The following is a 25,711-nucleotide window of genomic DNA, read 5'->3' as shown; positions in this document are numbered from 1 at the left end:
GGCTTGTTTCACTTGTTCAAATAGAGCTGAATTTCAGGTAGAGGGAGACCAGAACAAATAAACCCTACTAATTGTTTGACCTTGGGCAAGCTCCCTTCCCTTGCTGGGCTGGATGTGCTTACCTGTAAATGGAGCTTGTGGCCTGCACGCTTTTGAAGTCCTCCGGACTCTGATAGTCTGTGATTCCCAGAGGAGGAACGCGGGAAAATTCGTGACCCTCCATTCAGCCTTCCCACACATGCTACTTCAGAGAACCAGACAGACAAACCACAAAATCAGGCACAGCAGAAAAAGCTGGCCCCGCAGCCAGGACACTGGGTTTCTAGCCCTGGATCCACCAATTACTCATAGGATGACTCGGAGAAAGTCACTTCACCGCTCCTAGCCTCAGTTTCCTTATCCATAAATTAATTAACAGATGCCTAAAGTCCTTCCTTGCAAGGTGCAGTGCCTGGCATCTAGAAAGTTCTCGGCATGTGTTAGTTGTTATCATCATCATTATTAATTATTATGCCTCTTCCAATAGTTCCCACAAACTTCAAGTAAGAAAGACCCCTTTTAATGCAAAAATGAACTAGAGTCCTCTTCCCATCTAATAGGTTTACATTTACAATCAATTAATTAGAAAAATACAGAACATCAAAAAATCACTATGAATTGTTATTCAATTAACCAAAGCACTTTCACATATGCTTGAAAAAATGTGAAACATTTTTCTCATCACTGATGATGCTGGATTCTCAAAACCCTTGCAATGTTTCTGAGGAGCTGGGCTGAGGCTGACTGCTCTCTGGACCACCTGCCAGCTCACGGCTCAGTGCATTGCCATTTTCACCTCAGTCAACTGGACTCTGCAACTCCTCCTCTCCTCTCTCCACCACTGCCCTTACCACACTGTCAAGGCCCGAAACACAAAGGAGGCAAACGGAAGAAATATGTATATCTAGCACTGGAACTGAATGTATGATTGCTTGTGCCTGTTTCTGCCTTTAAACCCTTTTTTCTCACAAAGTACAAACTTTTGAAGGGTAAGAGATGATACACTCATTTTATGTAGAATGTTTGATGCAGTCTTGGATAAATTCTTCATAACCATATTTTAATATGCATTTGGAAAAAACACAAAATAATACACTACTAGAGGAGGAATGGTTCTTTAAAGCCATGGTTCTTTAATTTGCATATAAATTACCTGGGATCATGTTAAAATACAGCTTCTGATCCAGTAGTTCTGGAGAGGAGCCTGAGACGCTGCATTTCTAACAAGCTCCCAGGTGATGTTGACACTGCCAGTACACAGGGCTTGGTCCAACCTTATTGCTTTGCAGATGAGAACTTGAGGATCAGAGAAGGCAAGTGCTTTGTCTGGGGCCACACAGCTGGAGGTAGGGCTAGGAGATAAACTCAAGTTTATTGACTCTCAGTCCAGAGCCCTTTCTGCTATGCCCTGATGTCATCCTTTGTAGAAGGGAAAAATGCTTCTGAAAAAAAATCCCATTGTCCTTTCCCATGTAAGACAACACTAAACACATATAAATGTGCACATACATCGAGGACAAAAGCTAAACTCTCTCTCTCCCAGTTTCCATCACAGAATGTTGCAAACAAAAGATACTCAAAATACTATGTGTCCATGGATTAATCTGATGGGGGTTTTAATGAAATGTTCTGAGTAGAGTAATGCTTTTACCTTTGTCATCTCTTTAAAGGCTCCCTTTTGAGCAGCCACCCCCTATCTCCAAAACTTTCTGTACTTACATACTAAGTTCCCCCTAACAGCATTTTCTAAATTAAAATTTAATTTATGGGGAGAAAGTTCAAAACAAGCTATTGTTCTAAATCAATATTGAGGCAGAAGATAAGGGGCCTTTATTCCAGTAGCGGCAGGATATTTTATGTTCCTGCATATCCTTTGCACCAGACCATCTAAGGCACGTGAAGTGTTTGAAGAGTCGCACTTAGCAGTCTAAGTGTTCAAACAGCATTCAAAGCCTCTCTGCCCTCCCACCATTCAGAATCACTCCAAAGGGCTTCTGTGGCTTGGAACTGTATTTTCACGATCTTAAGAGTTCAAGAGAGCTAACTCCATGAGCTTCCTCAGCTCAGGCCCGAGCACACGGCAGGTCCACAATATGTCCCTGACCCACTGTCATATCCAGCACCTAGAGTCACAAGTTTTCAAGGTTTCGACAGGATCTTCCTTAAAAGGTCATAAAACATACCCTCAAAGGGAAGCAAAAATGGCTGTTTAGACTTCTAATTCTATTCTACCACTGGTTGAAATTAACAAATTCAGTGCAAATACTTTGGATTTGAATCTTGCCACACTAGGAAACGGAGAGGACAGGAGAGTAACACTTAAAGGCACAGCCAAGTTTTCCCCTTGCAAGAGAGAACCTCAGCATAGCTCCAAAGCCACAAGAGCCCTCTCAGCGGGGCTTCTGATGATTTCTAACTCGAAGAATGTAATCCATCAGCCCCCTGGAGCACTAGCCTGGCCGCCAACCCTCCCATCAGAATCTTCCTGAACCTGCCCTCTCAACCACGAAGTCCCCTTCCCTGAATGCAGGGTTCCGACCTCCCTTCACTGAATGGCATTCGAGGCTCTGCACACACAGGCAGCCTTGCCTGAAGTCCACAAGTCACTGTGCAGATCTCTCTTAAGGCACGTAACAAAGCAAATTCTAATTCCTCCGGTTATTATGTCTCTCCACCCACCCCATATGACTGCACCCCACCACTACCACCAGTTTCATGAGTGCAGGAGCCCCTAGAAAATGGATAATGTTCTGGACCCTATATATCCCAGCACAATCCCGGGCATGCAGTCAGGACTTACAAAATGAGAGCTATTATTCTTACATCATATTGATATGCTCCCTCCACTGCTCCCTTTTTGCTCGCTGCTTCCTCAGTGGGCTTCCTAAAACAATTTTAGGGCTGGAAGGGGCAGTCAAGCCACCGCATTTTACAGATGAGGAAATTGAAGAAGATCTTCAGGTGAGTCCATCACTGTGGTCCTGCTAGCAGTTTGGCCACCCTCTGGCCTCTGATGACTGGTCCTGAGTTCCTCCTCATTCTTTCTCTCTGGACCCAGCCAGCAGGGCACAGCAGGCCACCATGAGTGAGAGAAAGAAGCTGGTTTCTTCGTGGCCTAGTGCTGGAGGCCGGGGAAGCCAGTTTCGACACCAGACTCAGGTACTGAGGAATTCAGGGTGGTTATTTCTGATCAAGGCCAGGGTGGGCCTCGGGTTCCTTGCCTGGAACATGGTCATCTGAGCTCTTGTTGATGGACGGCTCACCAAGCACACTCAGGACATGCCAGTGTCCAACAGTATTATCTGATTTTGCCCTCACCAAAAGGTAATGAGGTAGATATGATTAGTACCCCAGTTTTTACAGATGGGGAAACCGAGGCTTTGAGATTTGCCTAAAATCACAGTTAGTTGAATGGGTTTGGCTGACTCTCAGAGCCAGTATTTTAACTGTGGTCACATTAGCTTTGTCAGAGGCCCCTTTGGCCCTAGAAAGCAGTGACAGTGAGGATGTCCTTCACTGAGAGCAGATGGGAGGCTCACCCTGCGCTTCCTGGTTCCCCAGCAACCAGAGCCCTTGCCTTTACCTAACTGCATTAGCGGCAGTTCTACCTAATCCTAGGTGCACACAATGGAGACAGAAGTCTTTCCCTGGGGGCTCTGCTTCTCCTGAGATTAGCCACAGTCCCCAGGAGGCTGTTATCCCAACCCCAGTGGGGAGGGCAGCACAGCCAAGATGGAGCTTACTGCAGAAAGCCACTGCTGCGCTGGGGAAAACAAAGCTCAGACTGGATGGCTCGGCCGTGATCACAGGCACCAGATGTGCCGGCTACACGGGTACACTTCTGCCAGTCATCAGCAAGTGACCGCTGAAGCAACCACCACTTCTTTCTGTAGGTCCTGGGAATGACATCAGCAAGCATTCCAAATAAAAAAACATACCCTGAGCTTCTCCTAAGGGCATTCCCTAGAGCAAGCACCCAGGTCCCTGTCTCAGTCACCATTGTATTCCCAGCATCCAGCATTGTGCCTGGCACATAGTAGGTGTTCATCGATCATTTGGTTAACTTTTTGTATTGACACATAATAGATGTACATATTTTCAGAGCCCATGTGATATTTTGGTACATTCATAGAATGCGTAAAGATCAAATCAGGGTAACTGGGATAGCCATAATGTTATGCTAAGAACATTCTAATTATTCTCTTCTAGCTATTTTGAAATATACAACAGATTATTGTTAACTATCATCACCCTACCGCCAATTGATCATTTGATCGAGAAACGAGCTTACCATCGCCATCGTGGTATAAGCCAACAATGCCTCACCAGATTTGAGAATGAGTATCCAGGCTCACCATCAATTATGAAGTTTGGGATAACTTCCTTCACCTGAGTTTTTCCATTCTGTAGCCCCAAATAATAATACCCATCTCACCTAATCCACTAGGATTTAGCCATTCAGCCCACAAGACTCTGGGACAGATGCATAGAATAATTTTAAAGGGTAGCACTATTTGAGGCCACTTACATTTTTGCGTAGATAATCTACACAACGTGAAATCAGAGAAAGCTGTCATAAGATTCTGCGTCTGGGACATGCACACATATGTTTACTGCAGCACTATTCACAATAGCAAAGACTTGGAACCAACCCAAATGTCCATCAATGATAGACTGGATTAAGAAAATGTGGCACATATACACCATGGAATACTATGCAGCCATAAAAAAGGATGAGTTCATGTCCTTTGTAGGGGCACGGATGCAGCTGGAAACCATCATTCTAGCAAACTATCACAAGAACAGAAAACCAAACACCGCATATTCTCACTCATAGGTGGGAATTGAACAATGAGAACACTTGGACACAGGAAGGGGAACATCACACGCCGGGGCCTGTTGTGGGGTGGGGGAAGCGGGGAGGGATAGCATTAGGAGATCCTAATGTAAATGACGAGTTAATGGGTGCAGAACACCAACAAGGTACATGTATACACTTGTAACAAACCTGCACGTTGTGCACATGTACCCTAGAACTTAAAGTATAATTAAAAAAAAAAAAAAGATTCTGGGTCTGGGGATTACAGGTTTCTGGTATTGTGGAAGAGTGGACTGGGAGTTCTAGCACCTCAAGTGATTCCTTTAGAAATGTGAGAATCCTCGGCACCAACTTTATCCCACAGTCCCTTCATCTTTCAGCAAAATACTTAATTCAACTGGATACTCTAGTTAATTCACTGCCAGAGACATTAGTAGAAAGTAAGTTTTCAGGAAAAGAACCAAGGAAGTTAAGTAAGTTGCAAGTTTCCATTTTTCTCTCATTCTCTCTCTTTGCAAGAGGCAAGGAATGAGAATTGGTGTAATAAGAAGAAGAATAAAGTGATATTCTCATGGTGCCCTGCAGTTTGCAACACTCTTTTACTTGGATCTCTCGCTTAATATACATAATAATCCTCTGAGATTAAGAGGATTAATTATAAAATGGGCTAATAAAATGTGTAGCAGGCCAGGCCCAAACTGAGATTTTTTTTCTCTCCAAACCATACACTCTTCCCTCTGTGTAGGGCTGTGACTTATATACTCCTCATGTAAATGAGAACCGCTCCCTCTTCGTATTATCTGGATGCTCGGTTGGTTCTAAGAATGCCTCATCTGTGACATGGGGGAAGGATAAAAATAGGACCTACCGAATAGGGTTGTCGAGGTGCCTGAATACTGCCTGGCACACAGTATAGACTCTATAAATATTACCAGTGGTAGTAGAAGCAATTGCTGGTTGTATTGTAAACTGATAACACTCCCATTTCAAGGCGTTTGCTTTGAATGCCTCTGCACTCACTGCTCCTTCCTCAGACAGTCTCCGGGTCACCCCTTTCCTTCACACAGGTCTCTCTGCTCAAATCCCTTAAGCCTAGAGGCCTCTCAGACTGCCCCATGCAACAGCACCCACCCCACCTCCATCACAAGCTCTTTACTCTGCATCATTTTTCTTAGCCCTTCCTGTTATCTGCTGTCATGCATATTTCTGTATTTCCTGACTCCTCCATGACTGGGGTCTTTGTTTTGTTCACAGCTTTACCCTCAGTATCAAGAATGATGCCTGCCACGTAAATATCTGTTGAGTGAATTAAAAAAGGCCTCATGGATCCATTCATCAAGAAATGAAGACAAAATGGTGCTTGCTGTCTAAACTCTCGATCGCAGATAGGACTTTAAGTTTACAAGGTGAGTTTATAGCCTTCATCTCCTATAATCTTCCCTAATTTTCAGGGAATGGGTTATAATTCCCATTATAGAGATAAAGAAACTAAGACATCTGGTCCCCAGAAAGGGCAGAGCAACATTCTGGGAAGACAGATGCTAGGTAAGGTCCTGAATCCTACCCCCATGCCCACATGCCATGCCCATCGATTAGCAATGAGGCATGGGGGTCTCAGCCTCCTTCTCAGTTGCTTTGGCCCTGGTGGAGCAGCTGAGGTTCAAGGGAATGGTGGGGATGGCTTACAGAAAGGGGCCTGGGAAGTGAGTTTCATCGCTCAGCCAAGAATCAACATTACAGACAGCACAATTTTGTGAACTCATTTGTCCAAATAAACCCATACATTATTACTAATATCATTTTAAAACACATAATGGGCTCTTGTTTTAGTGCCTTCCAGACACATTTTTTCCAGTGAAGCCTCCCCTGAGTCACCTTTCCTGATTCTGCCTCCAGCATTCTAACAGGAGCCTGCATCAGCTGCTCCCTCTCCACACCTTCCAGGACCTGTGTCCAAACGCTCACTGTGTCACCATCATTGTTTTCATGCTGCCCACCAGACCAGCCTTTGAGGTCCTAGCAGATAATCCTGTAGCCCCAACACCTGCCCAGTACCTGGCACCCAACGGGCCTCCATGTGCCTGCTGACCAAGGACCACTTCTGACTCACAGCAGGTGCAAGAAATAAAACAGCCCAGGCTTCTCTCCTCCCCACCACTGCCTCAGGCCCCAAGAAACCCGAGCAAAATTTTATTAAGTTCCCCTTTCTCCTGCATGAAGGAAAGATGTCCCAGCCTGAAGCAGATGGCACTGGGAGGCTAAGGCAAAGTTGCTGTAGGAAATCCAAAGACACGGGGGCCTTTCTGGACATCTTTGCATCCAGATGGCTTGCAAGTTCAAAACTGAGAACACTTTCCCCTCTACTCATTGAGAGAAAGAAGAGAGAAAGGAAGAGCTACCCAGGGGATATTTCCCTAGTAATGAGACCTCTTTCAAAATTCCTGAGAAAAGAAAGGGAAGGGCAGAGCAACACGGAGTGAGAAAAAAGATGCTGAGGGCCAGCAGCCAGCACTCACCACCTCTATTCCCAGCCTGCAGGTGCACCGTCCCTGCGGCACAGTGCCAGGATTTTCCACACCTTCTCTCAAACACAGTCTACACGAAAAAGGAGAAAGAGGGGTACTATAAGGGAGACTCTGAATTGGTTGCCAATTAAGAGCAGGGTGACCCTAATTTATAGCAGCAAAACCTAGTTATCACAGACTCCATGTCGGAAAACAGCCCAGCTCTGGAGCTGCCCATTGCTCTCCTGCAAACAGAACGCACAGCAGGTGTCATTTAGCCTGATTGACTTTTTCCAGGGCTGGATTCCTCAACTGTTGGAAGAGATAGCCTGGAGATTTTCAGTTGTTCAAAGATGCATTTTTAAATTCCTAGATAGTTGCACCAAGGTAAGTTGGAGTTATCTCGGCCTCTAGGAAGGAAGAACAAAGCTTAGTAAAAGTAGAATCCATTCAACAGGCCCAGGCTCAGGAGATCCAGAACCAGACCCTACCATAAGGAGTGTCCAACCCAGTGATAGAGAAGATCCCAAAAAATAGTCATTACACAAATAAATTCTCAACGACAAATTATAATGAAGGTTATTTAAGAATACAAAGTGCTAGGAGAGCACGGGAGTGGAAATCCAGTCTCACCTGTTGAGTCAGGGATGTAACATCTGTGCCAGGATAGAAGGACTGTAGCTGACGGGTAGGGGAAAAGTGCTCCTGAGGGAGGGAACAGCCCATGAAAAGCCACCATGTGCATAGGTGCCCTATGAGACTGGAGAGGGGGTTGTAGCCTGCCTGAAAGTCACGTCAGTGGATCCTTGCTTTGAAAAATATTTAGGCCGGGCACGGTGGCTCAAGCCTGTAATCCCAGCACTTTGGGAGGCCGAGACGGGCGGATCACGAGGTCAGGAGATTGAGACCATCCTGGCTAACCCGGTGAAACCCCGTCTCTACTAAAAAATACAAAAAAAACTAGCCGGGCGAGGTGGTGGGCGAAGTAGCCTGTAGTCCCGGCTACTTGGGAGGCTGAGGCAAGAGAATGGCTTAAACCCAGGAGGTGGAGCTTGCAGTGAGCTGAGATCCGACCACTGCACTCCAGCCTGGGCGATAGAGCAAGACTCCGTCTCAAAAAAAAAAAAAGAAAAATATTTAATGCGTGTCTCTTTGATTTGTGCCAGGCTCAATGTGCTGAACACTGAAGATATGCATGAGAATTAAACACCATTCCTCCTCACCCAGATCTCACAGTGCAGAGGGAGAGACAAACATATAAACAAGTAATCCCAAAAGAGAGTGAAGAGAGTGACAGTGCCTGTTTAAAGACAAAAAAACAAAAAAACAAAAAAAACAAAAACGGAGAGGAAGGATGGGTGGTTCTTCCCTCCTCCTGATTCAAATGCAAAACCACAGTCCACGGTTGTGCCCCCACCCTCCTACTCCTCCACTCTGTTTCTTTAGGTCTTAATTTCCTGGCACCCTGTTAACCTGCCAGCTTCCTTCTAGATACCATACGCCTCTTCCTCCGTCCCTCTTTGCCATGTTCACACTGACTTATTTGCACTTTAATTTTCACATTTCAGAAAAGCTCAAAACTAATCATCGTCTTAGGTAGCACCCAGTCTCGACAGCAGGCAGTGCTCAGGTGGCCCCACTCACTGGCTTCGCCCACTCAGAAGCCACTTAATGGGAGGAATCAAGTCAGTATTAGATCACTCGCCTTTCACTGCTATGGCCACAGCCATGAATATGCTCAGGCTTCAGAAGAGGCTTGCCTTTAGGGTCCTCCACTGTGGCAAGAAGAAGATCTGGTTGAACCCCAATGAGACCAATGAAATTGCCAAGGCCAACTCCCATCAGCAGATCTGGAAGCTGATCAAAGATGGGCTGATCATCCACAAGCCAATGACTGTCCATTCCCGGGCTGGATGCCAGGAAAACACCTTGGCCTATCGGAAGGGCAGGCACATGGGCATAGGTAAGTGAAAGGGTACAGCCAATGCCCGGATGCCAGAGAAGGTCACATGGATGAGGAGAACGAGGATTCTGCGCCGGCTGCTCAAAAAATATCACAAATCTAAGAAGATTGATCGCCACACGTATCACAGCCTGTACCTGAAGGTGAAGGGGGATGTGCTCAAAAATAAGCGATTCTCATGGAACACAGCCACAAGCTGAAGGCAGACAAGGCCCGCAAGAAGCTCCTGGCTGACCAGGTTGAGGCCCAAAGGTCTAAGACCAAGGAAGCCGGCAAGCGCCGTAAAGAGTGCCTCCAGGCCAAGAAGGAGGAAATCATCGAGACCTTGTCCAAGGAGGAAGAGACTAGGAAATAAAAGCTCCCACTTTGTCTGTACATACTGGCCTCTGTGATTATACAGATCAGCCATTAAAATAAAACAAGCCTTAAAATATATATATGCTATATAAATATATAGCATATATACGATATATAAATATATAGCATATATACGATATATAAATATATAGCATACATATGATATATAAATATACAGCATATATATGATATATAAATATACAGCATATATATGATATATAAATATATAGCATATATACGATATATAAATATATATCATACATCATATATATCATGTGATATGTATATATATCATATATATCATATAATATGACGATATATCATATAATATATATATATATATTAGATCACTCTGTCAAGCCCCACCTCCTTCAGAAAACCCTCCCAGTAATTCCAATCAGTGCCGGCCTCTCTCCTCCTTGATCCACAAAACCCACTGCCTGTAACTCCCTGTGGCACTTAATTACATTGAATTTAACAGACAGTCAACATGTTTTAGTGATTTGTACTGGTTTTGACCCTAGAGGAATTACTTAACATCTCTGAGCTTCAGTTTTCTTTTGGGAATAAAAGCATAACCTCCTTTTATAAATCCACGTGTATAAACAACACAATCAGAAGTTATCTCTGAATGGTAGGATAATGGGTGAAATGTGTTTTCATTATATATTTCTGAATTTGCTTTTAATAGAAAGAAATGTTCTCATCAGAAAAAGCAATAAAACTGCTTCCTCTTAGGTTTAAAAAAAAAGATAACACCCACTTCATTTTGTTATGAGGATTAGTGAGGTGAGGCTGTGTGCATTGTAGGGACACAATAACCTCATGAAAGCAGCGTCTACTGGCTCAGATAAGGAAACCCGAGGGAGGTGGAAAAGAGATTGGAAGGCTGTCAGACCTCTTCCGCCTCTCAGCAATGCCTGCTCTGGATATGAAGTCATTCCCTCCTACACACTAGCTTCTTTCCTGGGCTCAGACACAACCAAGGGCATCTCTCAGCTTCCCTACCCCAGAAGAGCTGCCCCTAAATCCCAAGGAAAGACTATGATTAGTGTGAGCCAGAGTAGTTCCTTTTTGGAACTGATGAAGGGTCATTTCCCAGAAGGAGGGGGTGACGGATGAGGGATCGAAATCAGGGCAATAGGCTGGGCGCAGTGGCTCACGCCTGTAATCTCAACATTTTAGGAGGCCAAGATGGGTGGATCACTTGAGGTCAGGATTTTGAGACCAGCCTGGCCAACATGGCGAAACCCATGTCTACTAAATATACAAAAATTAGGTAGGTGTGATGGCAGGTGCCTGTAATTCCAGCTACTCGGGAGGCTGAGGCTGGAGAATCGTTTGAACCCGGGAGGCAGAGGTTGCAGTGAGCTGAGATCGCACCATTGCACTCCAGCTTGGGAAACAAGAGCGAAACTCCATCAAAAAAGAAAAAAAAAAAAAAAAAGAGAGAAGGAAGCAAAGGAAGAAAGGGAGGGAGGGAGGGAGGGAGGGAAGGAAGGAAGGAAGGAAGGAAGGAAGGAAGGAAGGAAGGAAGGAAGGAAGGAAGGAAGGAAGGAAAGAAGGAAGGAAGGAAGGGCAATAGTTCTACAGGGAGAAAATAATATGATTCCACTACAAAATACAAAATGCCTTGCCAGGTGCTCAGTCCACAGTCAATGCTTAATACTTGACAGTAACAATTATCACAAAGGTGTTGAGTTAAATCAGAATAAGCAGTGTGATTTAGAGGGACTATGTGAGAATACTGGTGGAAGGTGGGACCACAAAAGAAGGACTGACAGAGGCTGAAACAGGCCAGGGTGCCTTCCCGGATGTGGATGCAATACAGGCTGAAGAACAAGTAAGAACAGCAAGAAGAAATGAAAAGAGGAAAGAGTCTGAACTGGATATGCCAGGGAGGTGGGCCGGTGTGAGGGTAGAAATTCCTGGAAGCTTCAAGATAGGCAAAGGGCCCTAAACCAAGGGCAGGACACTGGCATCGGGATCAATTCATTATTCCCATACCATTTAGGGTGTATCAGTCTTGCCTCCCCAATAAAAACAGTAAACTTCTTACAGGAGAGGATATTGCCATATTTCTCCCGCATCCCTTTCAGTTGCTAAATCAGTATTTAACCAAATGGAAGCACTAGTGACTTCTTGTTAGTTTACACAGGATGTCTCCCTTGGGCAGGTGTAGCTATGCCTCTTGGACCCCTCCTTTCCTTCCCTCCCATCCACCAGCACTCAGATCAATTGCTCTGTGTATTTGATGAGCCTGGGGGAAGCCACTTTCACCCACATCCTCGGATGGCTAAGAAACTTTCTAAACCTAAGCCCTCGGGCAAAGATGTGAGAGGATTATTTGTAAAAGATTTTGACCACCTTATCTATATAGTTTTAACCCCAATACAACCATCAAATCTGATAATTGCTCCTTAAAAAAAAAAAAAAAAAAAAATCAAGTTGTAGCCAGCATAAGGGGGAAAATGCTTTATTCCCTGTGCCTGGTGCTTTCTTTCTGGGGAGGGAGACTAATCAGTGTTAAATCCTGGACTTTCCCTGCACCTTTACGAACTTCTCCTTGCAGGGGCCTGGAGCACAGTCCTAGGCAGCAACTTATGGATGAGCTGGGTAGCACAGACTGGACATGCTCAGTTCAGCTCCTCCCTTCCTCAGCAGGGAAAAAGGACATTAGTTATCAAGTGTCCCCTGGGAGGCCCTGACAGCAGACTCTAACCCACTGAAGACTATCTGGTCACAGGCAAAGTTTTCAACACTTTGACTTAGGGACACCAGATGTGAGTGAGCAAAGCGCTATGAGCTGCACAGAGAAAAAGAGGATAAATCACTAAAAAAGAGGGTAAATAAATTAAGAAATTAAATTCTTAATTTTCGAGATTAAGAACATCGTCAAAAATTGTTGCTGCTTAGGCCGGGCGCAGTGGCTCATGCCTGTAATCCCAGCACTTTGAGAGGCCGAACCAGGCAGATTACTTGAGGTCAGGAGTTCAAGATCAGCCTGGCCAACATGGTGAAACCCTGTCTCTATTAAAAATACAAAAATTAGCCAGGCATAGTGGCAGGCGCCTGTAATCCAAGCTGCTTGGGAGGCTGAGCCAGCAGAATCGCTTAAAAAACCCAGGAAGCAGAAGTTGCAGTGAGCTGAGATCGCGCCACTACACTCCAGCTTGGGCCACAGAGTGAGACTCCGTCTCAAAAAAAAGAATTCTTGCTGCTTGTTTTCAGTGGTCTACACACCACTGGTCTCCAACAGGCAATATCTTGGGACTGAAAATCCCTATACAACACACAACAGTTCTCTGAAGGGAGGAGATAAAACAGTCAGACTGGGTTACTTCTTTAAGGTAGGCATATGAAAGGCTAATACAGTCCATCACCACACTGAAAGTTAGGGTAGAAAAAAGAAAAACAGTCAGTAATCTCCAGGGGGTGTGAAAATATGTTAAAACTTTGAAATACCCCAGTTGCAGTGAAATCCTAGAGGCGAGGCTATAATCTCTCTTACGGGGAGAAAGTAGAATAAGTTGCTTTCATGTACATTGTCTAAACCCATCCGGAAATGCTGTCAATTTCCCATGAAGAACAGATAAGAGCCTTTCAAAGATATCTAGGATTTCAGGCAGCATGTTCTATTTTTACCTTATGATGTTTAACCTTCACAGAGCATAAGAAAGTCCCTGCCCTTGAGAAACATTAATATAATTATAACCTAAGACTTCCAGGTGCTAAGAAAGTCCACGTCAGAGATAACTGTACTATAAAATCATGCCTAACAAGGTGCTGAGAACTAGCAATTTTGCCCTATCCCATCTGTGAAAAATCTTAAAGGAAGAATTGCTGCTCTCCATTCAATTCAGAGGTGTAGCTTCAATCACACACCAACCACCAACTGTGGCCCAGGCACTGTGCCAAACACTGCCCATGGTTCCTCCCCCTCTGTCAAGGTAGGCGCCATTATGGCTCCCATTTTACAGGTGCGGAAAGCCAGTCTCAGGGGTTACGTAGTTTGCTGACCTGGCGGAGCAGTCGTGATCCTAGTCCATCTGATGCCAAAGTCCTTCTCTTTCTGGCTCCTCTCCCTGCCACAATCACCAACCACTTAGGAAAATCCTATTTTTAAGTAACTTCTCTGTCTTTTTGCAAGTAAATTTTCTTAGGTTGCAGAAATCCCAGAGCCAGGTCCCATCTACCAATGTCTTTCAACTGTTTCTAAAGACAACGGCTATTTGAAGATTTTATGGATGAAAAAAAGTGAAAATCAGGCAAATTCACCTGCTGGTGAAACAGTAGTGAAAATTGTCATATATCAGTATATTAGAGGCACAAATTCCAAACAAATGTAGTCTTTTAGAGCAGAAAGTTCAATGGGCTCTAAGTCAAAGGGGCTGGGTTTTAGACGGGCTCTGACAGCTACAGAATGACCTTGTGTGAGCTGCCAAACTCACACAAGGGAGAGAGAAATAAATCCTATTTAACTGTATTTTTTGGAAAATTAAAGGTAATACTGTATATAAAATGATTTTGTAAGCTGCAAAGCCCTATACAAATGGAGGATTTAATTATAATTATTTTGACTCAGCTATTTGGCTGGGATCTTACAGAGAATTTTAATCATCAGACAGAGTTAAAAAAAAAAAAAAAAACTACAATGCAGTTTGGCATAATAATGATTAGGAACAAAACCCAAGCCTTAGGATATGTAGGTTCAAATCCTAGTTTTCCCATTTAACTCTCTGTGTGGTCTTGGGCAGGTTACTTACCTTCTCTGTGCTTCAGTTTCCTTATCTGGAAAATGGGGATATCATGGAACACACTGAGCACCCTGCCACATGCATTGTGAGTGTTCAAGGAGTGTTCAGCAGCCAGTGAGAGGCCTGGTCAGGATTAATCTGCTTCTAAAGCCCACATACTCTTGCTCTGCTGTGCACCTTTTCAACAGACATGTGGCCATTGGAAGAGTAAGTAGTTGTGTAGTTACCAAATTGAAGGGAAGACACCAAGACAGTTGCTCTTGTATCTTCTCCCATTTGCCCTTATCCTGGCTTTTAGACTGGATTCTGCTTTGGACATGGTAGAGGATTCACAGAGGTGTGGAGCTAGAGAGAATCAAGATGCCGAATAGTGAACTATAATGCTCCTAGAACTCTGGCTTACCTCATAGGGTTGCCCTGAAGACTATGCAAGTTAAAACACTTAAAGAACTTAGAATAGTACTTGGCCCACAGTATGCTCAGTGTGTTAATTATTAGTATACTATTATTATTTTCACCAAGCAGACAAGAGGGGGCAATAGAATTAAGTAGCCTGCACTATAAGACAAAACAGCTGCATTAGAGAGAATAAGACACAATCATATACCTTTGACAAGCAGACCTGAAAAACACCACATTTTTAACTCCCTGGGACACCCTTTGGGAAGAAAGACATGTCTTCAGGCTCCCACTGAAACCGCTTCCTTCTCTCTCCTCCTCCACCCTTCATATGCTAAAAACACAACAGGCTTCATTCAACACTGTCTTTCTTTTCTTCACTCTCCTATCCCCTGGAGATCAGCTTCATTCCACAGTGAAGGCCTGGTTTAAGAACCCAGGATAGTCTCAGCAAGTCCCTGGAGACCTCAGAGCAGCTGCAGACTGCTATGGAACTCCAGCCCTTTTCCAGGAGTGGAATGTCTAACTCCTCTTCTGCTCTCCCATCCTTCAATCCCACACCCTCTCAATCCTTCCTTCAAGGCTCACATCATATCCCACTTCCTCCCGAAAGACCTCTCCCTTCTTGGGATTCTGCATATATAATTGCCAACTCTGTACTCACTGGCTGTATAAAGTGCCTATTTTGTTGCCCCTAAGAGGTAAACTCCCCAATGGATGGAGCCCCAGGCTCCGCATGAAGTGGTCAGACACAAACCAGGTTTCCTATTTTATTCTATCTAAAAATGCTGGCCAAAACCCACTAAGTTGATCTCACCATACAATATGATTTACAACCTCATGTTAGTTAAGGTAACATTAGCAGCTGTAACAAAACAAACAAACAAACAAAACAACAACAACAACAAAAAAAAAAAAACACCTCAAAATCTCAGCCTTAACAATAGACATTTGTTTTTGGTTCACATAAAACCTAAACAAGTGTGGGTTCCACCATACAGTGATTAAGGGAGAGTCTCAGGCTCTTTCCATGTTGTGACACTTTCAACACATGACTTCTAAGGTTGCCAAGCCACCGAAGAAGGATCAGAGCGATTCTGCCTGGGGAGTTTTTTATGGGTCAAGCCTACAAGTGACAAAAATTACCTCCAACTTCATTTCATTGGCTAGTATTTAGTCACATGGCTTCACTTAACTGTGGCTGAGAAATGTTGTCTAGTCATGTGACCAGAAGAGATGGAAACATATTTGGTGATCAGCTAGCAATCTCTGCCATAAATCTGCCATTTGAAAAACCCTCCAAGGCAATGACCTAACCTATTCAACTTTACATCTCCAGTAAGACTATCAGAATATTTGGTTCACTGTAAGTGCATAGAAAATGTATGATCAATGAACGAATGAGGGCAGGTGGTAAATCCTGGCCAGAGTTCTAGGAGCCCTGTAGTTCATGATGAGACATCTTGATTCTCTCCAACCCCATGCCTATCGAAATCCCCTTCCGTACCCAAAGCAGAGTCCAGTCCTAAAAGCCAGGATTAGGGCAGGTGGCTAATATACCAGAGCAACTGTATTGGTGTTTTCCCTTTCATTTGGTGACTGCACAGTTACTTACTCTTCCAACAACCACATGTCTGTTAAAAAAGTGCACAGGGGAGCAAGAGTACATGGGTTTTAGAGGCAGATAAATCCTGATCAGGCCTGTCACTGGCTACAGAACTATAGCAGAACGCTCACTGAGCACTCACTAAGTCTGAGTGTGTTCCATGAATTATTTCATTGACTCTTCACAATAAGTCTATGAAGGAGGCACTCATGTTCTTCCTCTGACCCTCTAATCCCCTGAGAATTAATGGATTCTTCCCCATGTTCCCACAGCATTTTTTCCACAACCCTTTCCTGTAATTCACTTGTGGGAGAGATAGGTGCGTGTGGAGGTAATATATCTGCTCATTGGTGTCTCCCCAATCACACCTTAAGGATAACAAAAAGAGCATACACCTGAGAGTCAAAATACCTAGATTCAAATCCCAAATCCCAACTTAATAATTGTATGAATTTGGCTGAGATACTTACCTTCCTGAGCCTCGATTTTCTTATCTGTAAAATAGGATCAGAAGTCCAAACTCCAAGGAATGCTGAGAAGCGTAAATTTAATAGCTTTTAAAAAATGATACCTGGCATATAGCAGGTGCTGAAAAAAGTGAGAATTGTTCTCCTTCTCTCTCCTTGAGGGCAAAGGTAATATTTTATTCCTGGACACGAATACTGTATCTTTCATGTGATAAATATATAATAAATGTTAGTTGAAATACACTGAGTGATAAGCTTCACTGTTGAAAAATAAAATAACAAACCCAATCTCTGCTTTGTCTTTAGAAGTCCTCTTTATCACCCCTCCCCCTTCCCACACACTTCATTACTCTTCTCTCTTTGGGTAACATGAACTTTTTTTCTTCTACTCAGAAAATTTAAATGGCAAACAGAGCACCTCAGGATCCTTTCCTCCGGCCATTATCCTTCTCTTTCAAGTTGTGCTCAGCAAGATTATTTGGATATTGGAGCTAAAAACGGTCAGATTACAAGTGGAGGTCCCTGAAATGTAACATTCCCCATTGTAGGATTCTGGAATTACACCGAGCACCCGCACCCGGGAGGGGTTGCTCTTCCCCCAAAGAGCTTGCTGTTCTGAAAAAAGCCTTTGTTTTAAGGCTTTGCAAAACTGCACTGTGGAATCCCCTCCATCCAGGTCCCCAGCACTGGCCTGGGTACTGCTCAGATCTAGAGCGTCTGCAAGCTCCCTATAAAACAAAACACTCTGGAGTCCTAAAACCTTGTAAAAGTTGCTATTCTCTGAGCTTTGGTGCTACCTTGCAGCAGGACCATCGTTTTGAAGCCAAATTTTCAGATTTCTCCAATAAGGCCTTGATAATGATGGTGGGAATGGGTGAAGCCAGGGAATGGGTGAAGCCAGGCTAAGGCCCTTCTGTTTAAGAAAGAGGCCTTGAAGACTTGAGTGTTTCTCAACTGGGGCCAGATTTGCCAGGGTCTGGTCCTCACTGGGACCTTGAGTGGCTGTCCCACTACACAGCACTCTAATAAATCCCCGCCTCCTCAGCCTACAACCACAGTTGTCCACCAAGATGTAAGATAACATACTTCATGTTCACTAAGTCCATGGTGCTGTGTTAGGTGCTATAGGTTCATAACATTCTTTTATTCTCACAAAACGCCCCAGTAAGCCACATATTATTGCTATTCCCATTTTACAGATAAGAAAACAGAGGCTCGAAAGGTTAGGTAACTTTGCCCAAGAAGGCAACAAAGCCCCAATTCAAACTCCCATTCCCTATCAGGCTCAAATCCCATTCTATTTCTGTTACTCCATGCCACCTCTTTAAACAGCTATCAAAGGAAGTCCATCCTATATAGAAATACTTAAAAAAAGAAAAAGTTTGGACTGTTGATCTTTTAGCCCCCTTCTTTCTCTTAAAAAAAAAAAAAAAAAAAAAAAAAAAAAACTATGATTCTATGGAGAGAAGCGGGAAAAGGAAATGTAAGGAGGCCAAACATTATGAGGCTTGGCTTATCAGTATTTCATAACAGCTTTTGGATCAAGACTCTACAAAACCTTATTTATGGACAGACAGTTACTGTTAAGCAGAGCCTTTTTATACAACCTTTTCATCTGAGGATGTTGTAGCCTTCTGCTGCCTTTCTATTAGTGAGAGATGAGGTGTGAAATTTGCTGGCCCTGCCAAGATTATCCCATTAAATTATCTGCCCTCTTCCAATGTAATTCACTAAGGGGCAACTGTTTGAGACTCAGGCGCTATGGATGTCCATGCCTGGGTGTTCTGGGAGGTGCGGCTGGGGACGGGGGAATGAAGGAAAAAGTTCAGGTGGTGGTAGCATCCCAATGACATAACACTAATCCACGTTTCACTGCCTAACCAAAATAAAGTGGATGCCACAATTATCCCATTCCTAAACAAACTGAAAACCCCAACCAAGCTTACTGCAACAAAGAGAGAGCCTTTTTACTGCTGTTTATTTTTATTTTGTATTCGTTAGCTTTTTAGATATTCCTGGCATGCAAGTCAGTCTCCGTGTAACAAGCAGCTGCATTTAGTTAAGGATTTTCGAAGAGTTGCCCCCATCCCCTCCCCCTTCAACTCCAGAGAACTTTCTCAGACTCTCCTTTCTCTTCGAGTGTCTACAGAACAGTCTCTACTGTCACACCCCAGGGAATGGGTGAAGCCAGGCTAAGGCCCTTCTGTTTGAGAAAGAGGCCTTGAAGACTTGAGTGTTTCTCAGGTGGGGCTGGATTTGCCAGGGTCTGGTCCTCACGGGGACCTTGAGCTGGCAAGCCAGCTGTCCCACTAGACAGCACTCTAATAAATCCCTGCCTCCTCAGCTTACAACCACAGTTGTCCACCAAGATGCAAATACAAAGGCACTTCATCACAATATACCTCATTGATAGATGGAAAAAACTGGCAAGCACGCTTCTCTAACCACATCAAAGTTGAAGCTCACTACAAAAATATAATTCTTCCAGAACCAGAGATCCAGGCCATCCAACAAGGTGCTTCCAGTCTGTCTCTGAGTTTCAGCAAGACCGTCTTAGGGAACTCCAGCACCGGAAGGAAAATTGAAATTGGCTGTCTTCAATAATTTCTTATAACCTCTAGATTATGGCTAAGCAAGCTTCCCTTTGCTGCTGTTGGAAAACCTTGGGAAATACCACCTTTGTTCCATACATTAAAAGAATATAAATTGTAAGAATTAAACAAGGAGAGAATGTCTAGGGCAGCCATTAAGGTAAGAGCATGAACTGTTAGCGCTTACAAGCCCAGCAATGCCACTTTTTAGCAGCGTAAGAAAGTAACTTAACCTCTGTGTGCCTAAGTTTACCCGTCCGTAAAATGAGCTATGCCATCTCCCTTATAGGGTTGTTGTGAGGATTCAGTGAGTTAACACTTGCAAAAGGCTTAGAAGAGTGATTGGCCCATTGTAAGGATTAAATAAGTGTTTGTTAACTAAACTGTACAAATTGCATCTCAGAATGCTTGGATTCAGAGACATATTTTCTTGCTTGAGGTCACAAGGACTTGGCACCATTCTTCAGCTTTTCTCAGGCCCAATTAACAGCCTGCCTGGTGGAAGGGAAACTGGGGAGGCGAGAAGTGGAGGCTCCATGGAGTGTGCTAACCTGGGATAAGGCCTAGAACTGGCCACCAACACTCAACCCCTTTCAACCTCCCCAGAAAGGCAACCCATTGCCTCAAGCATCAAACACTCCAAGTCAGCAGTTCCTATTTTTCAGGGGTTGACATTTTTCTTGAAAAATATAGCTATAGCTATAAATACAGAATGGTAAAAATGCACATAAAGGCCGGGCGCGGTGGCTCAAGCCTGTAATCCCAGCACTTTGGGAGGTCGAGACCGGTGGATCACGAGGTCAGGAGATCGAGACCATCCTGGCTAACACGGTGAAACCCTGTCTCTACTAAAAAAATACAAAAAACTAGCCGGGCGAGGTGGCGGGCGCCTGTAGTCCCAGCTACTCCGGAGGCTGAGGCAGGAGAATGGCGTGAACGTGGGAGGCGGAGCTTGCAGTGAGCTGAGATCTGGCCACTGCACTCCAGCCTGGGCGACAGAGCAAGACTCCGTCTCAAAAAAAAAAAAAAAAGCACATAAAATTGTGAATATTATTTCTGGGAGTTCACATATCCTTCATTTCATGTACCCCAAGTTAATTTCATGCACTCACCTCTAGGCTGGGTGCTCTTCTCCAGTACTTTACATGCATGACCTCACTTCAATCTCATAACACTCTTGTAAGGCTCAGGAAAACTAATTGACATACCCATTATACAACAGAGAAAAGATTCAAATCCAGGTCTGTTAAATGCCAAAACCTGTGCTTGTAACCATTTAGCTTTACTGTCAAGTTCTGCTATACTACACTTCTTTCATACTAGAAGATGGGACAAGAAAAGGAAAAATCCTTGAAAATATGCTATGTTGCATTTTTACTAAGCAAAGCATATATCAGAATTTTGCATACAACCAAAAAAGTTATTCTCCATTCATTCAACAAAGATCTATGGACCACTTACTATGTATGTGTGTATATACATATGCTGTCTATCTGTACATACACATTTACATCAAAGTACATATAGCTTACAAAGTGTTCCATTCTCCATAGGATGCTGTGTAAAATTTTCAGAAATATTTGAAATGGGGTAGATGTTCACCATCAAACCACCGGCCAAACCTGATACTAATTTCAGAGCAAGTGACACTTTCAGAAACTTTCCAAAAGTCTAACAGGGGGCCTATGCTCACGATACAGAAGAAAAAGGATGCTATGGGGCAAAGCTGACCCTTCACTAATTATCAGGCAGATAATCTCAGGCATCAGAGTAGCAAAACAGCCTACCATGCACGCTGAATCTATATTGGAAATTAAATATTTCCAAAACTGAAGGAGGCAATTTGACTACACCCTTTGCCCATCCCACCTTGGTGAGGCTCCCCCAAGTCAGCCAGGGAGGATTTTCAGGCATCTCTAATAAAGTTGGTACTAGGGGACTTGGGCTGTCAGTGTTTTCACTGGAAAATCTCACAGTCTTAATGCCCTCGAGAGACTTCTATTCTAAAAGTACAGACAAACGCCTATTTAAATGGCAACGGAAGGTTTACAAAATGATAGCAAACACAGTAGCAGGCCACTTCCCTCTGGCTCCGAGCAGCCAAATCACAGAATCTACAAGATTCTGAGAAAGGCCAGTTAGGTTCCTAGTGCCCTGGGCTTGGGTGCAGTTATAAGGTAAGCTTCAGGTTCCTAAAGAAATTGAGCTTTGCCTAGGGAGGGGGTAGATGAGAAATCAACAATGGACAGACCAGAAAAAAATAAATTTAAAGGTTTTCTTCTGGCTAACAAAATAGAAGAATGATGGGAGAAATGTTTTGTATCTTTTTAAATAAAAACATGAAACATATCTCCCCTTAAGCTGATTTCCTGAGCCACTGGCTGGGCTACCTTAGGAATCTTGAGTCCAAGAGGAGAAAGTAAATGTGAGTTCTAGCAGAAGTGTTGACCCCAGAGAGAAGATCAGACATTCACAGAAATGCAAAGGGATGCATAAAACAACAAATAAGACAATAATAACAGATTTGAGCTCATTACTAAAGAGTATGGAATAGGCAATACCTTTTTTAAACAACTCTAAAAGGCTGTAAACAGTTAAAGGAGACAGAATTGGGGTGGCTGCTGATAACAAGGGTGTCTTACAGTGAGCAAAATCAATGCAGGGACATTTATTTAAAGGCAAGTGACCCCCACCCCCACAAGGGGCTATGATCTAAAAGCAACCATTGTTGAAAGGTGAAGTACAAAGTAAAGGAGTCCACAGAGGAAATAATTGAATTAATCAAAGCCCCAAGCCAGGAGTCCCACCTTAGTTAAAATCACCCTGCTTATCTCCACCTCAATTTGCTGGGCAACCCAACTTGAGAAGGATGTTTACATTACGTAGGCAGCATGGCCCATTTTTACTTTTCACCCAGGTGTTGTGGCGTAGGGCCAGATGTTTGGCATCACCAAGCAAAACATCTATGTGACCAAGCTGTTTACATTTCATTAGGATTTTTCATCAGGAAGGTGCATTCCCTGCTGATGTACATCTTAATTACAATTAGGAGCTCTATTTACCCCCAGGAGCTTCCAGATTAGCACGACCACATTATAGGATACGTTTCAGAAATCATCCTCAGAAAATGCTACTCTAGCTTCCAAAAACCATCTCCAAGAAATCAAAATTTATACACAACTTCCTTCCAGAGCGTGTTTTCTACCAAGAAAGTCAGCTAACTTTTAGTAAAAACTAATTCTGTATTCGTAATCTATGTAGTGAATACATCTTTTTCCTCTCAACTGCTAAGTAGCGCAGAGCCTTTTCTTTTCCTAAACACAGTGCTAACTTAAAAATGAAAGATGCATGATAAAAGAGCAGAGACCTAGTTATCCGCTCAGGTTTGGGGCTGGGAGTGGGGGAGGGCAAAATCCAAAGGCTCCTCACCCCCTCAAGGGATGCATGTTAAAAGTGAGGCCCGAGATCCCGGAGACTTTAATCAACTTTCCCCCTCCAACCTCCAAAGAATGAATCGGTTGTCTCCACAGGCTCAGCCGGGCTCTTCCCTCTTATTGTGTACCGGCCCAGACGCAGCAAGGACCCCAGCTTCCCGCAGCGAACGAAGACGCTCGGGCTTGCGGTGAAGTCTTTCTCTAACTGTTGCGATTGTCTTTGGAGATTACCAAAATCAAGTATGCATTAGATGGCTTTTCCCCCTCTTGTTTGTAACACGCACACACACACGCGCGCGCGCGCGCGCGCACACCCAAAGCACTTTGGAGCCGCAGGCCGCCTCTGACAGCACATTTTGCACAAAGTGGCAGCGGCTGCAGCGGCGCACAAGTTTTGGCCTCTATGGTGACCCTCGGGAGGGCCGGAGGGCCGGGGGCGGTGGCGATGCGAGGCCGCCTGAGCCCCAGGAGGACAGGGCTTTTGTTTGCGTCGATCCAAGAGCCGCCTGTGCTCTGGCGGGCACCACTGAAAATCCGAACTCCCTCCTGGACCGCGCCTTCAGGGCCGGCTCGCAACTTGGGGGCAGGATAGATTTGCCTTAACACCGGCTGGGTCGCGCTAGGGGTTCGGGGAGACAAGGGGGGACGCCATGCACAGAAGTGCCCCGATCACCCCCAGGACCCCCAAACCCCTCCACGCTTCCTGACAGCGCTGACAACCGCTGCTGCGCGCCGAGGAACGAGTCCCTGGGCGCGCCCCGGCCCGCCGCGGGGATCTGGGGCAAACCCTGGCCTGGCGGCGCCGGCGAGCCCCGTGGCGGGTGGCCGGACGCGCCCCGGGGCCAGCGCGGCGCTTCCTGCGTGTCCCGCGCCCGGCTGGCCGACGGAAGGGTGGCCACGGGTCAGGGGGTGGGGGCGGGCGGGGACCGGCGGGCGCCTCTTACCTTGGGCAGCAGCCCCGCGTGCGGCCAGCAGAAGCGCGGCCAGCAGCGCCAGGAGCGGCAGGCGCGTCCCGCGGCGGCGCGGCCGGTGCATTCCTCCTCTCGCGGCGGCGGCGGCGGCGGCGGCGGCTCCCAGGCCGCGCGCAGAACATCCACGGGCTCTCTCCCGGCTCCCGGCCGCCTCTTCCCGGCCGCTGGCGCTCGCAGGACGCCGGGGGCGTCTGCAAAGCTCTTTGTCCCTCTAACCTGCTCCCTCGCCTCCGCCGGGCCGCCTCTGGATGCCGCGAGCGCGATCCCTCCCCAGCCCTGTGGCTGCAACCTCGCCTGGGCCGGCGGGTCAGTCCCAGGCTGTCCGGGTCGCACCAGTGGGCGCTGAGTCGCCCCGGCTCGGACTCCGAGAAGAGCGCACCCTGCGCCCAGGGGCTGCCGTCCCGGGGCTCCCTAGGCGGCGGCGGTGGCGACTGCTCCCGCTCTCCACGCTCCCTCTCTCGCTCAACTTGTCACTTTCCACCAACTCTCCAGCCCAGCGCCCCAGCCCCGACCAATGGGAGACGCGGCCCAGGCCGGCGACCCAGCGCCCTCTGCTGCCGCCTCTCAACGCCCGCACCCTCCCCGACTTCGCAGAAAGCGGTCGCGGCTCCCGCGTCACGGGCACGCTCCCTCCCCTCCCCCACACGCCTCAAACTCGCCACCGAACCGAGCCCGGGGGACCTTCGAGGCTACTTGACAGAAGGGGAAACCGAGGCTCAGAGACACTTATCCGGGATCTCAAGCCAGTTCGTGGCTGGACGACAGGAGACCCAGGTTCTAGCGGCGTCAGCTCTGTCACTGTTAGCTGTGTGACTCCGGGTAATGGAACATTTATTGCTATCATACAATTTCCCTTTTGATTTCTTCTTGGACCCAAGAGTTGAGAGAGTTCTTATACAAGTAATTTATACTTCGCCTTTTTGTGTTTAATTTGTAGTTTCACTGAATTCAATGTCATCCGTACCGCCTCCTGGCAAGATTTATTGAGGATTATCTGTGGTTATTTTTGTCAATGTCCCATGGTTTCTTGAAAGAAGGTGTTTCTGTCTTCCGAATGTGAAGATAGAATATTGTATCGATTTTATCTTCTTTATATTTATATTCATTATTTTTTCAGGCCTTCTGAATCTTTGCATGTTTGTGTGTGTGTGTGTGTGTGTGTGTGTCTAACTGCTCTGCCATGAGCCAAGGGATCATTAAAGACCTCTACAATGAGTGTGTTTTTGTCCATTTCTCCTGGTTTAACTTTATGGATTTTGTAATTCATAAATACCCATAATGATTTGACTTTCCCTGTCGAGACTGCCTTTGATCATAAAAAGTGGTGAGCGCCTGCTGTTTTCAGTGCTCTGCTCTAGGCTCTGAAGATGCCAGGGTAATAGGACACCTGCCAGTCTTGCTCTGGAGGAACAGGAAGAAGCCCATAGTCTATCAATAATCACATGGCCACTTACTAAATACTTCCTGTTTGCCTTGTGTTTTATATGCATTTGCTCACAAATCCTCCACTGACACTAAAAAGAGTCATTAAAAGTATATACTTCTTAGCTGTTTTACATATATTATCCCCATATTACAGTTTTAGAAATTGAAACTCAAAGGGAAAGTAAATGACTTGCCCACAGTCACACAGACATGGGGCAGCCAAGCCAGCACTCAGGCTGTTTCCATTGAGAGAGCTAAAAGCCTGTAACTAGAGCCTGGCACATGATAAGCACTCACTCGGGGGTTGTTGCTGTTGCAGTAGCCTCTAAGAACCCAGCTTTAGGGTTTTAAAAGGAACAGTCACTTCGTGGAGGGCAAG

At 45.3% G+C, this 25,711-nt stretch overlaps 1 protein-coding gene and 1 pseudogene across 1 annotated transcript in view; one reads left to right on the top strand and one right to left on the bottom strand.

Annotated features, from left to right (window-relative positions):
- Positions 1-24,471, bottom strand: part of ROR1 (receptor tyrosine kinase like orphan receptor 1) — a 409,576-nt gene extending 385,105 nt beyond the window's left edge. Inside the window, exon 1 of the mRNA XM_017962122.3 lies at positions 23,881-24,471. Coding sequence (XP_017817611.1) covers positions 23,881-23,971 — 91 coding nt within the window. The 5' untranslated portion in view covers positions 23,972-24,471. The remainder of the gene's footprint in view (positions 1-23,880) is intronic.
- Positions 8,738-9,680, top strand: LOC101024845 (annotated as a pseudogene).
- Positions 24,472-25,711: the final 1,240 nt, after the last annotated feature.

This window comes from Papio anubis, chromosome 1 (genome assembly GCF_008728515.1).
Source record: "Papio anubis isolate 15944 chromosome 1, Panubis1.0, whole genome shotgun sequence".
Lineage (NCBI taxonomy): Eukaryota > Metazoa > Chordata > Mammalia > Primates > Cercopithecidae > Papio > Papio anubis.
Note: the sequence above shows the minus strand (reverse complement) of the source record. Positions and strands in the feature narration are given on the sequence as shown.